At 38.4% G+C, this 12,889-nt stretch overlaps 1 protein-coding gene across 2 annotated transcripts; it reads right to left on the reverse strand.

Annotated features, from left to right (window-relative positions):
• Positions 1-1,754: 1,754 nt before the first annotated feature.
• On the reverse strand, positions 1,755-9,340 carry LOC123513124. 2 transcript variants are annotated; one of them, XM_045270022.1, is made up of 5 exons: positions 9,158-9,340; positions 7,817-7,939; positions 4,476-4,858; positions 3,054-3,388; positions 1,755-2,993 (listed from the first exon to the last, which is right to left on the reverse strand). In XM_045270022.1, the coding sequence occupies exons 1-5, from the start codon at positions 9,210-9,212 to the stop codon at positions 2,678-2,680; spliced, it is 1,212 nt and encodes a 403-aa protein (XP_045125957.1). In that variant the 5' UTR covers positions 9,213-9,340; the 3' UTR covers positions 1,755-2,677. The 2 variants fall into 2 exon arrangements, with proteins under 2 accessions (XP_045125957.1, XP_045125949.1); XM_045270014.1 differs by having other exon boundaries at positions 1,755-3,388.
• Positions 9,341-12,889: the final 3,549 nt, after the last annotated feature.

The raw sequence follows: 12,889 nt of genomic DNA on the forward strand, positions 1-12,889 counted from the left end.
TAACACTAAATAGAAACTAAGTGTATTTTTAAAGATGTTTTCACGATTCTAGTGTTTAACGGCTAGAATAAATGTTACCGAGGGTCTCAAGGATGTTTTTAATATGTGTAGCAAGAAGTGTAACAAGAATCACCCGTCACCATTGAAATAATACTAAATACAAGCTAAGTATGTATCTGTGTCATTTCAAAACAGTCCTGGAGAGAGAACAAAGCATTTCAAAACAGTGCCGGGAGTATGTAGCAACAAAAGCTTGGCCCCGAGACACAACAGGACGGAAAAGTTATGAGCTGTTCAACGTTCTAGTGCCTCGTTTGTATAATGGCGCGTTTTGTTAAGGTATTGTCATTTTAATTGTAATGGCGGCGAGACAACAGGGAAAAAAAATGACACAGGAAATAAGAAGGAGAAAGAGATGGACAGAAAAGTAGAAATGCATAGACAGAGAGTGGTATTATGGAACGTTTTGTTAAAGTATTGTGATTTTTAACCGTGATGGAGGAAGGATAACAGGGGGAAAGAAATAACATGGTAAATAAGAAGGAGAAAGAGATAGACAGAAAAGTAGAAATGCATATACAGAGAGTGGTATTATGGAACGTTTTGTTAAAGTATTGTAATTTTAATCGTGACGGCGGCAGAACGACAGGTAAAAGAAATTAGATAGCAAAGGAGAGACAGAGGCAGACAGGAAAATAAACCCAGATATACAGGTGGTAGTATTGAGGCACGTTTAGTCAGGGTATTGTGATCTTAATTGTGATATGGTGAAAACAGGTGAAAAATTAATAAAATGGTAAAGAAGGAGAGAAAAATAGACAGGGAGACACAGATATACAGAGACAGACAGGAAGAGAGAGAGAGAGAGAGAGAGAGAGAGAGAGAGAGACAGAGAGAGATTATCTATAGACAACCAAAAATGACAAAAAAAACAATATAACGAAAGACTAAATAAAACAAACACTCAAATTATAACCTTAATGAAAAACAACTAACTTACCCATTTTTCCTTTTTCTCCTTCCCCATTACCCTTCCTTTCTTTTCCCTTACCCCTTCACTGTTTTCCCCTCCCTTCATCTCAAACAACAACACCAATTAACTTACCCATATTCCTTTCCATTTTCCTTCCCTACTACCCTTCCCTCCCTTCCCCTTACCCTTCGCTGCTTCTTCCTCCACCTCGTAAAAATAATGATAATAGTCAAAAAATACATATAGGATTCCCACGACAGGTTTAGTTTGTGATGTGACTCTATTGAGGAAAGGAGGACAGAAATATGATACGTGAGAGCAAAATTGTATGTTTATTTCGTAGACAAAAGTGTGAAAATAAGAGGTAAAATTTCTAATGAGAACCTGCATATCATTTTATCTCTGTATCTGGAGGAAATAGGGAGGAGTAAGAAGGTTTTTAGTTCGTGATATGATACGTGAGAGCAAAATTGTATGTTTATTTCGTAGACAAAAGCATAAAGATAGGAGGTAAAAAATCTTATCAGCTCCTGCTTATCATTTTATCTCTGGATCTGGAAATAGGGAGGAGTAAGAAGGTTTTTTAGTTGTGATATGATACGTGAGAGCAAAATTATATGTTTATTTCGTAGACAAAAATGTAAAAATAAGAGGTAAAAAATCTTATCAGCTCCTGCGTAAAATTTTATCTCTGTATCTGGAAATAGGGAGGAGTAAGAAGGTTTTTAGTTCGTGATATGACTCTGTTAAGTAAAGCAGGACACAAATAAGACATGTGAGATCAAAATTGTATGTTTATTCGTAGACAAAAGTATAAAAATAGGAGACATAAAATCTAATCAGCTCCTGCGTAACATTTTATCTCTGTATCTGGAAATAGGGACGACTAAGAATGCTTTTTATTTTTATTGAATTGTTTTTACTGCTTATAATCTACTCTCTCTTAAATACAAGTACAAAAACAGACTAATGCTACGATACAAGTAAGAAAAATGGAACGGGTAGGAAGAAAATGTGCCAGATTTGTAGTTTAGGCGGGAAAAAGATGGAGAAAGTAGTAAAAAAATGTAGAAAAATGCAAAAAAAATGTAAATTGGTGTTGTATTCTGAAGGAGACATTTGGTATTCCTGTATTTAGCATTTCTTTCAATATTCACTAGACATTAATCTCTTTGGCACACTTTGGCACAATTTCTTTCTTTTTTGTTATTTTTTTTTGTCATGGACTAGTGTGTGTGTGTGTGTGTGTGTGTGTGTTGTATATGTGATGAATTTTTTGTTTTTTGTTGTTGTTGTTTTTGTTACTGCTGTTGTTGCTGTTAATGTTATTGTTGTTGTTGTTATTATTATTATTGTTGTTTTAATTACTTATTGAGTATCTTACATTTGTTTAATAATTTTACGACAGGTGAAAACACACACACACACACACACACACACACACACACACACACACACACACACACACACACACACACACACACATATTAAAAAAAAAAGAAAAACAAATAAATAAATAAATAAAACAAAAAAGCTGCTCTAACGAACTAAAAAAACACACACACACAAAAAAAAATTGAATAAAACAGAAGAGAAAAAAAGAATCATGAGAATCGAGGAAAGCAAAATAACAACCATTTGCTTGTCACGGTGACTAATTGATGCATGACTAATGACTTATGAGTGGAAATTAATGCAAACAATTTATAACCTAACGGAGGCACTTCTGGGCGGTCTTGTCCTATTGGAAGCCACGGGGATAGATCTCATAGGCTGGGACATACGTGGCTGGGATCTGAGAGGCTGGGACATGACTGGGTGGGATCTGAGAGGCTGGGACATGACTGGGTGGGATCTGAGAGGCTGGGACATGACTGGGTGGGATCTGAGAGGCTGGGACATGACTGGGTGGGATCTGAGAGGCTGGGACATGACTGGGTGGGATCTGAGAGGCTGGGACATGACTGGGTGGGATCTGAGAGGCTGGGACATGACTGAGTGGGTTCTAAGAGGCTGGGACATGACTGAGTGGGTTCTAAGAGGCTGGGACATGACTGGGTGGGTTCTAAGAGGCTGGGACATAACTGGCTGGGTTCTGGAGGGCCGAGACACTGCAGAATCGCCTCTTCGCTCCCAAAATCTGCGCTCGCTCTCTCTCACTAGCTCAGGGTCAAAGATTTGAGCATCGGGGTTCACTGGAAGGGGTCCGTTGATGTAGTTCACGGCAATATCATCCTCGTTTCTTATCGGCACAAGGTTGGCATTGGTTTCCAGGGCGTGTTCTTCCTTCCCCTCCTCCCCCTCCTCCTCCTCCAGGTGGTTATGGGAAGGGCTGGGCTCGTTCTTGAATCTCTTGAGGGCGTCTTTCAGGAGGTACACCCAACGCTTCTGAAGGTGGTGTGTCTGCATTTGAGCCTGTTGGGAAGGTAAAGTGTTTGGTTAGGTTAGGTTAGGTTAGGTTAGGTTAGGTTTGAGGTACTTAAGTTATTTGTGTTTGCTCTTAGTTCTGTCTTGTTCTGGCAAACCTTGTATTTATTAAGCGAGGTGAGTGTTAATACGAGTTACTTAGAGTGTCTTGGTTTGCTTCCACAATGGTTGATCGTAAATGTTGTTCTAGTAGAATTATGAGGGTTTTTTTTATTTATGAGATGTTAATGTGAGTCTTTATTTACATTATATAAAACAAATACAACAAATAACAACATAAAGCAGCACTTACCTGGAGCTGTGGCAGGTGTTAATGAGGCTGTAGCTGGCGACACACACACACACACACACACACACACACACACAGACAAGCAGCTTATGGCAAGGCTCAGTAAAAACATCAGGTTAGATTGAAGGTTTTATTGCTGTATTAGAGAGGAATTATTAACAGCAGGTAGTTAATATGGATGCATCGTTACTGCTGCGGGGCATTAGCAGGTATATCACAGGGTAGACACAGCAGGCAGGTGGACAGACAAGCAGGTAAGGGAAAGCAGACGATATAGTTACAAAAATACACATTATACTATTAACTTTAAATAAACTAGATGGAATTAAGTAGATAAAAGGAGTCAGTTAGGTTAGGTTAGGTGAGGTTGGGTTAGGTTAGGTTAGGTTAGGTTGGGTTAGGTTAGGTTAGGTTAAGGTTAGGTTAGGAGTGTTGAATTACTACACATGAATTTGGTTTTCTAGACACATTTCATCAAGGTTAAGACAGGTGAAGTTTCTCTGGGTAAGACTAGATAAGGTAACGCTAGGTAAGACTGTACCTTAGGGTGTGATAGGTAGATAAGGTCGAGATAAGGTCGTTAGGTCAAGGCTGGGTAAGGCTGGATAAACTTTTGTAAGGCTCGGTAAGGTTACGATAGGTAGATAAGGTTGGGATAAGGTCGTTAGGTCGTTAGGTAAGGCTGGATAAGGCGTCAGGATAGGTAAGGCTAATGAACAAGACGACAAGGAAGCAAGTAGCAGAACAAGTCAAAGCCAGGAACCACCACGCTGTTTATGAACTCACCCCAAAGTCTTCGAGCTCATTAGCGTCATCTTGGGCGTTGGGGAGGGTGGCGTCAGAAGCATTAGGGGCATCAGTAGTAACAGCATCAGTGGCGTTGAGGGGCCCGAGAATCCTTTGGTCCACGCGACGGAACACAGAGCCGTTAGTGTCAGTGTGTTCCACGATCGTTCGGTTCACCTGCATGGGAACACCGCCAATGTTGATCACCTCTATGGACGAGTTCCTGAAGGTGACAGTGGCGTTCTCAGAGGGCGTGGGTACCAGACCGAAGATGTTGTTGATAAAGGAGAAGATACCGCGCCGCCCACTGGGATCTTCAGGGGCGCCGTCGAACACCACGCCCCCCTCTGTCTCTGGCACGCTGGGCTGGCCGGAGAAGATGTCTGAGAGGAGAGAAAAAATGGAATAAGATTTTTTGCTTGCTTTAATTCTGTTTTATTTTCTTTTTTGATTATCTTGACTGCATTTTAATGATGCAATTGATGATAGACTGAATTAAAAAGCGATAACAAGAGAATTAAACAAAGGAATTAAGGAAGGAAGGAAGGAAGGAAAGAAGGAAGCGCCACTCGTAAAGATTCAGCATATAGAAAATGGAAGGAAATATCTGCTGGGCGCTCGACTGGAAATAGCGCGAGAAATGGTCCTCAAAAACCAGCCCTGTGATTTATTCGAGTGAGATATTTTAAAGAGAGAGAGAGAGAGAGAGAGAGAGAGAGAGAGAGAGAGAGAGATGGAGGATAAGATTAAAGGTATATCAATAAGAAATGCAGAAGGAACAATAACAAGATGAACAGGAAGAAGAAGTAAAAAAAATTAGATAAAAGCAGGAATGATAGAGAAAATGCAAAGAGAGAGAGAGAGAGAGAGAGAGAGAGAGAGAGAGAGAGAGAGAGAGAGAGAGAGAGAGAGAGAGAGAGAGAGAGAGAGAGAGAGAGAGAGAAGGAAAAAAATATCATAACCTCAAGAAAGAATAAAAGAAATGACAATAACAGGCATGACGTGGCACTGAAGGACACAGTCACCCCTCCGTCCTTCACAAGCCTCCTGGAACACCATTGGAGGAGTGAAGAGGCGATTACAGGCCACGAGAACCACCGACGCGCAACACAACACACGGTAACACTCGGCAACGCACCGTAACACCGACCGTCACAAGGCGCAACACTACAACACACTAGTCATGCACGTGGGGCTGAATTTACTGGTCTGCAACACTAGCTACACTCGCCACAACACTTAATGGAGCACGTTAGCCTCTTGCAACACTCCCTATGCCTGTTTAGTACCATACACTCCTTTGCAACACAACAACATACTGGATTTTTGCGCCTGTATTAAAAAACGGCTTATTCTCTCAACACGACAGTTTTCCAAGGCCACAGAGACGATTAATTAGATTTTCAACAGTTTCTCCTAATGATAATCTAGAAATCTTGTCACTCCATCACCGGAAATATTAAAAAATGCCCTTAAAAACATGAACACCTTCAACTAAAGCCTTTGAAAAGCAGTGATGGTGAAAGAACAAAGTGTTTATGAATGCTAGACTTACACTACATTACACTGCTAAACACACAAGCTTCCTGCAACTCAATTTAATCCCTCGAGTACCATGACGTGTTTCCATATTCATTCTGCTTACTGTTTGATGATTTTATACACATTCAGAGCTTGTGTGGTGGGTTAAAATGGTGAAGACTGTGGCCATTAATCCTCTGACCTCCATAGACCCTTTTCTAATGTCAATAAAAGGATCTAATCGTACAGAAACATCGAAGTAGTCATACTGCTTACTATTTGATGATTTTATACACATTCAGAACTTGTGTGGTGGGTTAAAATGGTGAAGACTGTGGCCATTAATCCTGTGACCTCCATAGACCCTTCTCTAATGTCAATAAAATGGTCTAATCGTACAGAAAGCTCGAAGTAGAAATGTGTCCCAGTATTGTAAGGGATTTAAAGATGGTTATAATACTATATAGACTCCAACACACAACACTACAACTGAACCTAACTCCCACGAATTCAACACAATGGTACACTCAATTTCCGCGACACTAGATGGTCACACACGCTCTCCAGAACACTCTAGCATGCACATCACAATAAGCTTAGCCACTGCAACACTACACCTTACTTCCCGGAACACAAAAACACTCATGCAAGGAGGAAATCAAGGCAACACAAAAGAAAATAGATGAATAATAGAAAACGTAGATAAATATGAAGAAAAAAAAAGAGAAAATATAAATAGCAACAAGAAAAATATTACGTCATTTGCGAAGAATTAACCGGATATGAGGAGAGAGAGAGAGAGAGAGAGAGAGAGAGAGAGAGAGAGAGAGAGAGAGAGAGAGAGAGAACAGTGACTAATTGATCTACAAAAAAACACGTGTCTCATTTGCATAAGGGCGTAGGCTTGTAAATTCTCAGATATCTTCGTTCACTTGTTTTGAATTTGTAACCAAGTGAACGAAACATTATGGGAACTTGTGAATCGAACTTACTAGAAGAGAGAGAGAGAGAGAGAGAGAGAGAGAGTCACCTTGGCGAGTCATGCTCAAGTAGAGGAAAATGAGGAAAAAAAAAAAGAATGATGGAGGAAAATAAAGGCGAGGAAAAAGAGTGAATAACGTATGTAGTAAAAAAAAAAGAAAAGAAAAAGAAAAATACAGCGTGAATAATGACTTGAGTGAAGGAGTGAGAAGGAAAGTCGGGAAAGAGAGAGAGAGAAAGAGAGAGAGAGAGGCAGAGACACAGAAAGACAGCGAGAGAGAGAAGTTTAGAGCCAGTTTTAAATAGACAAACAAGCATAGAAATTTAAAAAAGACTAATAAAAAAGCAGAACACTAACAAAACACCCGGAAAAACAATTAAAACCTAACTAAATCAATTAACTGATAACTAGATAGACAAACAAGCATAGAAATTCAAAATAGACCAATAAAAAAAGCAGAACCCCAATAAAACACCCTTAAAAGGAATCAAATCCTAAGATAAGATAAATCCACTGCCAGAAAGGAAGATCGATAAAAACTAACAGATGAATGGATAGATAAGCACGAAAATATGATGAAAAGAGAAATAGATGAAGACAGAGAATGAATGGGAGAGAATAAGAGAGTAATGGAAGGATAAGGAAGAGGAAGAAAGAAACGTAAAGGAAGAAGAAGAAAAATTATGATGTTTGGGGGATTGGTGAAGGAAATATACATAAAAACAACAAAAAAAGCAAATAAAAACATCAAACCACAACTGAACACCAATAAAAGGAATTACAACCTAACCTGACTTAACCAAACCTAACCTAACTTAACCAATCCAAAGACACTCACTCCTGAAGATGTTCCTGAAGGGGTTCCAGCGTGGCACTATAAACACGAAGCCTTCCTCGCCTCCCTCCTCGCCAGGCACTGTTTTGCTTGGCACTATTTCTGCTGCGTCCTCGATATCCACTCCTGGGGTGAGAGAAGGGGAGGACGTGAGCAGAGGAAGGGGGTGGGTGTTGTAGAAGGGGTGGAAGCAGGAGTGGTGGTGGTGGTAAGGAGGAGGAGAAGGAGGAAGTGTGGTAGGAGTAGTAGTAGTGGTAGTGGTGGTGGTAGTGGTAGTTGTAGTAGTAGTAGTAGGTGTTGGTGGTGGTGATAGTAGTAGTAGTAGTAGTAGTAGTAGCAGTAGGAGTAGGAATAGGAGGAGAAGGAGAAGTAGTAGTAGTAGTAGTAATAGTAGTAGTAGTAGTAAGCAGAATAGATATAAAAACGTGTCATAGTACTGAATAGGTTAAAAGAAGCGAGTTTTGAGTACAGTTTCAATACACCACTGACGGAAGAAGCAGGAAAGAGAGAAACTGAGTCACGTAACATGCCTTCAGTTACTTCATTACCTAAGCGACCACACTTCCAATACACGACTGAAGAAAATTGCAGAAAAATGAGGAATCGAGTCAGACAAACCTTCAATTACTGCATGCATTAACTGAGTGTGTGTGTGTGTGTGTGTGTGTAGCCGCGACGATGCAGCAATGAAATGTCACCCTTTAGCGCTATCACTTCACCCTTTTACTGGCATTACCCTTGACTACACGAGAGAAATAGAATGAATTAATCTTGCATTTTATAACTTACTGGATAAATGGTACAAAAAATACCAAAAATACAGAAAAAAATAACTGCAAGGATATAATGACGAATATGTGGGAATGTGGGAGCTTTTGTAAGAGGGGCATTGGTTTAAGAGTACAAAAACCTAAAAAAACTTGTTATAGTACTACTTGACAAAAAAAAAGTGTCAAAACGATTAAAAAGTGACTAATGAAGTACCAATCACAAAAAAGGTCTAAAATTGCTAAAAAAAAAGGTCATTAATGTGTCAGTTATTAATGAGAAGAGCCAAAACTATCAAAAAGTCTTATTAAGGTGTGAGTCGCTATAGGAAAGTTCCAAACGGTAAAGAAAAGAACACTGAGGTACAAACTCTTATATAAAACACCCAAAACTGATTTAAAAGAAGCCATTTAAGCTACCAATCACTAAACACCAAAAAATGTTAAAAAGACGAATTGAGATGCGAAACACTAATAAAAACTGCTAAAAGAACTCAAAAAGGCGCCAATCCTAACAGCAAAACATGTTAGAATCACCAGCCGTACACTAAGAACACTAGAGGCACCAGCAGCTCACCTTGCGGGGCGGCGAGGGCAGCAGTGGCGAATAGAAGCACTGCGAGAACCTTCATGATGCGCAAGTGACGAGTGTGTGTGTGTGTCTGCCTCTCAAAGCGTATCCTCGTGTGGGAGCAGCGGCTGTGAGGAGAGTCGTAGGAGCTCTTTCTTGCACCTCTTGCACTGAGGAACTGATGCACAAACCTCCCAACACACGGCTTTATATGTGCCAGAGAGGGGAGGTGCCAGATGTGACTATTTGTTTACTGAGTACCATTTCTCGTTACTCCTTCCCCCCTGTCTCTCCCTCTCTCCCTGTCTCCCTGTCTCGGCCACCACGTCAGTTTCCGGTTGTGTCCCTGTGGCCCTTCCCCCTGTGGCTAAATTTGGTGTGTGGAGTGACGAGTGTAATGGACTAAGATTTTTTTTCTCTCTCTCTCTCTCTCTCTCTCTCTCTCTCTCTTACTCGTCTTCATTTTTTTTTTTTTTTTCTCTCTTTTTTCAGTCACGGTGTTGTGTTTCACCTGTGACGCTCCTGGAATGGCTTACCTGTTTGTTTTGTTATTGTTTGTTTTTGTGATTTTATGTTTTATTTTATCTATTATTTTTATCTTGTTTTTTTTTTTTTTTCTTTGCAGTGTTTTTGTTTTTGTTATAGTTTTTCGTCCTGTTTTTCTGACCTTGCATTTTGTTATCTTTATTTTCTTTAGTTTCTCGTTTGTTTTTTCTTTCTTTGCAGTGTTACGTTAAAGAATTCCTGTTTTTTTTTCTTTTCTTTTCATTTGCTTCATTTTTATCTTAATGTGACGGATCTGTATATTTTCTTTACCTTTACCTCTCTCTCTCTCTCTCTCTCTCTCTCTCTCTCTCTCTCTCTCTCTCTCTCTCTCTCTATTATATCTTCCTAATGTTTGTAATTCCTTCTTTTACTCATTTTAAGAGACAATTTTTTATATTTTCCTTACCTGTGAGAGAGAGAGAGAGAGAGAGAGAGAGAGAGAGAGAGAGAGAGAGAGAGAGAGAGAGAGAGAGAGAGATTCAAACCACTTACCTTTACCTGTGTTTACCTGTAGATGACTTTCATTTTCCTTATTTCCCTTTGTAACATTTTCCTTGTATTTGTAACTCCTTTTCATTCTTTATCAATGGGGATTAGAGCGAGAGATAGAGCGAGGACTGGGCTATGTGTGGGTGGTTTCGGTTTCTTTAGAGCTAGTTTATTTTTAGAGATATCTCACTTTTTGTACGAAGATATATTTCAGCCTTCAATTTTTTTCTCATTTTTTTATGTTGAGATTGATTAAGTTTTCTCAAATTTTCTTTACCGAATTTCTTTTATTTTCTTACCTGTGCTGAGAGAAGTATTCAAATACCTTACTTTTACCTGTATTTACCTGTACTTGGCTAATTTTCCTTATTTTCCTCCATTATATTCCCTAATCTTTGTAACTCCTTCTTATTCCTTTATTAAATGAGGAATTTCTTTGATTTCCTTACCTGTCTTTACCTGTACGTGACTATTACCTTCACCTCTTAACACCTGTACTAATTGTGGCCATGTTAAGTTTCACCTGTAATTTGTTCACCTGCCCCTCCTGCCTGTAGAATGAATGGGTAAGTATGCATTATTCACCAGCTAATTAGTGAGGGAGTGTGTGTGTGTGTGTGTGTGTGTGTGTGTGTGTGTGTGTGTGTGTGTGTGTGTGTGTGTGATCAAGTTATCAGTTAAGTGTGTGATATTCATATGCATGTATGTATGTATGTATGTATGTATGTATGTATGTATGTCTTTTAATTCAAGTAAAGGAAGAATGTATACAAGTGTTTAGTTCATTAGTATGGATATGTGGAAGTATATAAGGAAACAGACATATGCATGAGAAAAGTATAGTATGCATGTATGTATATAGGTATGCATGTATGAATATATGTATGTATATCTTGCAGGAAGTAAAAGAAATCTTGGGCTCTTCAAATTTATTACCATTAGCCAGTGACCTCTAACACACAAAAAAAAATGTATTAATCTGTATGATCTATATGTATGTATGTTTGTATATGAGTACGTATGTATAAAAGTACGTAGGTTGCTAAGTTATGTATACGTATGTCTGTATGTATGTCTATATGTAGGAGAGTATGAATTATGAAAGCACATTGGAAGACAGTTTGGGTCAAGTTAGATTAAGTTAACTATGTCTGTCTGTGTGTCTGTATGTAAGAAGATACGAATAATGAAAGCAAATTAGTAGATTAATTCACGCATCCCTGTCGAATTATGGAAGCATATTTGGAGATAGATCAAGTTAGGTTAGGTATGCCTGTCTGCGTGTCTATATACAGGAAGGTATGCATGAACGTGTGTTTGTGTTGACGTAAGGCGTGTGAGGCAATGTGTGTTGAGTGCAGGGCGGCGGGAGGCAGTGTGAAAGTAAGGACGCGGGCAGCTGTGCGTGGCGTGGTGGGCAGTTAACACGGTGGTCATTTAGAAGTTAAACTAATGAAGAAGAAAACATATTAATTGATAGGAATAAAAATGATTAAATTATAGATTGAAGGAAGTACATTTAAGTGGCTTTTTTTTTATTATTTCTCTTTGTGTGTATAACTTACAGGAATATAGATAATTAGTTGGAATATAGATTTAAACCCTCCCTCCAGTATTTTCATATTCACTCTGCTTACTATTTGGTGATTTTACACAGCTTCAGAAACTCATGTGAGGGATTACAATAGTGGAGACTGTGGCCATTAATCTTCTGACCTCCATAGACCCTTGCTAATGTCAATGAAATGGTCTAATCACACCAAAACTCATGGTAAAAATGCGTCCCAGTACTGAAGGAGTTGAGTAGTGCATTTCCGTGGATCGTTTTCTTCTCTATCTTTTCCCTTTTCCACATAATTGATAGGAATGTAAATGATTGGTTGGAATATAGATGGAAGTTAGTCCATTTCAGTGTCTTCTATTTATTAACTGGAACAGAGAAAAACCAGGAAAATAAAGGAATGGGAAAGAAAAGCAAAAAAGGATAAAAAAAAGAATAGAAAAATGATAAAATACTGTTAAGAATAGAAAGGAATAGATAAATGATATGTCAGTTAATCTTTATTTATCAACTAGAAGGAAAAAAAACAGGAAAATAGGTGAGAATACGCAAAGAAAAAGAAAAGAGTAAAAAAGAAAAGAGAAGACACCAAAGATTGCTAATACTATGAAAGACAAGGCTGTTCTTTATATTTACTACAAAATAGGAAAAAAAACTGATTATCTAAGAGTGTAAAAGGAAAATAAATGCAGAAAAAAACAGGAAAATAGAAAAAAATACGAAAAAGAAAAGAGAGAAAAAAACACTAATTAAAACTAGGAAAGACAAGGCTGTTCTTTATATTTACAAACACTGATTATCCAACAGTGTAAAGGAAAAACAAATGAAGAAAAAAACAGGAAAATAGGAAAAACCACGAAAAGAGAAAAAAAAACACTAAAACCAGGAAAACAAGGCTATTCTTTATATTTACTACGAGTTACGAAAAAAAAACTGATTATCTAAGAGTGTAATGGAAAACAAATGCAGAAAAATCAGGAAAATAGGAAAAAACACGAAAAGAAAAAAAAAAAAAAAAAAAAAACACTAAAACCAGGACAAACAAGGCTGTTCTTTATATTCACTAAGAGTTACGAAAAAAAAAAAAAAAACTGATTATCTTTGAGTGTAAAGGAAAACCAAATGTAGAAACACGTGTCTTT

This window comes from Portunus trituberculatus, chromosome 5 (assembly GCF_017591435.1).
Source record: "Portunus trituberculatus isolate SZX2019 chromosome 5, ASM1759143v1, whole genome shotgun sequence".
NCBI lineage: Eukaryota > Metazoa > Arthropoda > Malacostraca > Decapoda > Portunidae > Portunus > Portunus trituberculatus.

Excerpts from the sequence above, each read along its gene's own strand:
- LOC123513124 (XM_045270014.1), bottom strand. The coding sequence starts at position 9,212 with ATGAAGGTTCTCGCAGTGCTTCTATTCGCCACTGCTGCCCTCGCCGCC. Across the intron at positions 4,859-7,816 it reads CTTCAGGAACATCTTCAGGA|ACATCTTCTCCGGCCAGCCC; the intron begins GTGAGTGTCTTT and ends CTCTCCTCTCAG. Across the intron at positions 3,389-4,475 it reads ATGAGCTCGAAGACTTTGGG|GCTCAAATGCAGACACACCA; the intron begins GTGAGTTCATAA and ends CCTTCCCAACAG.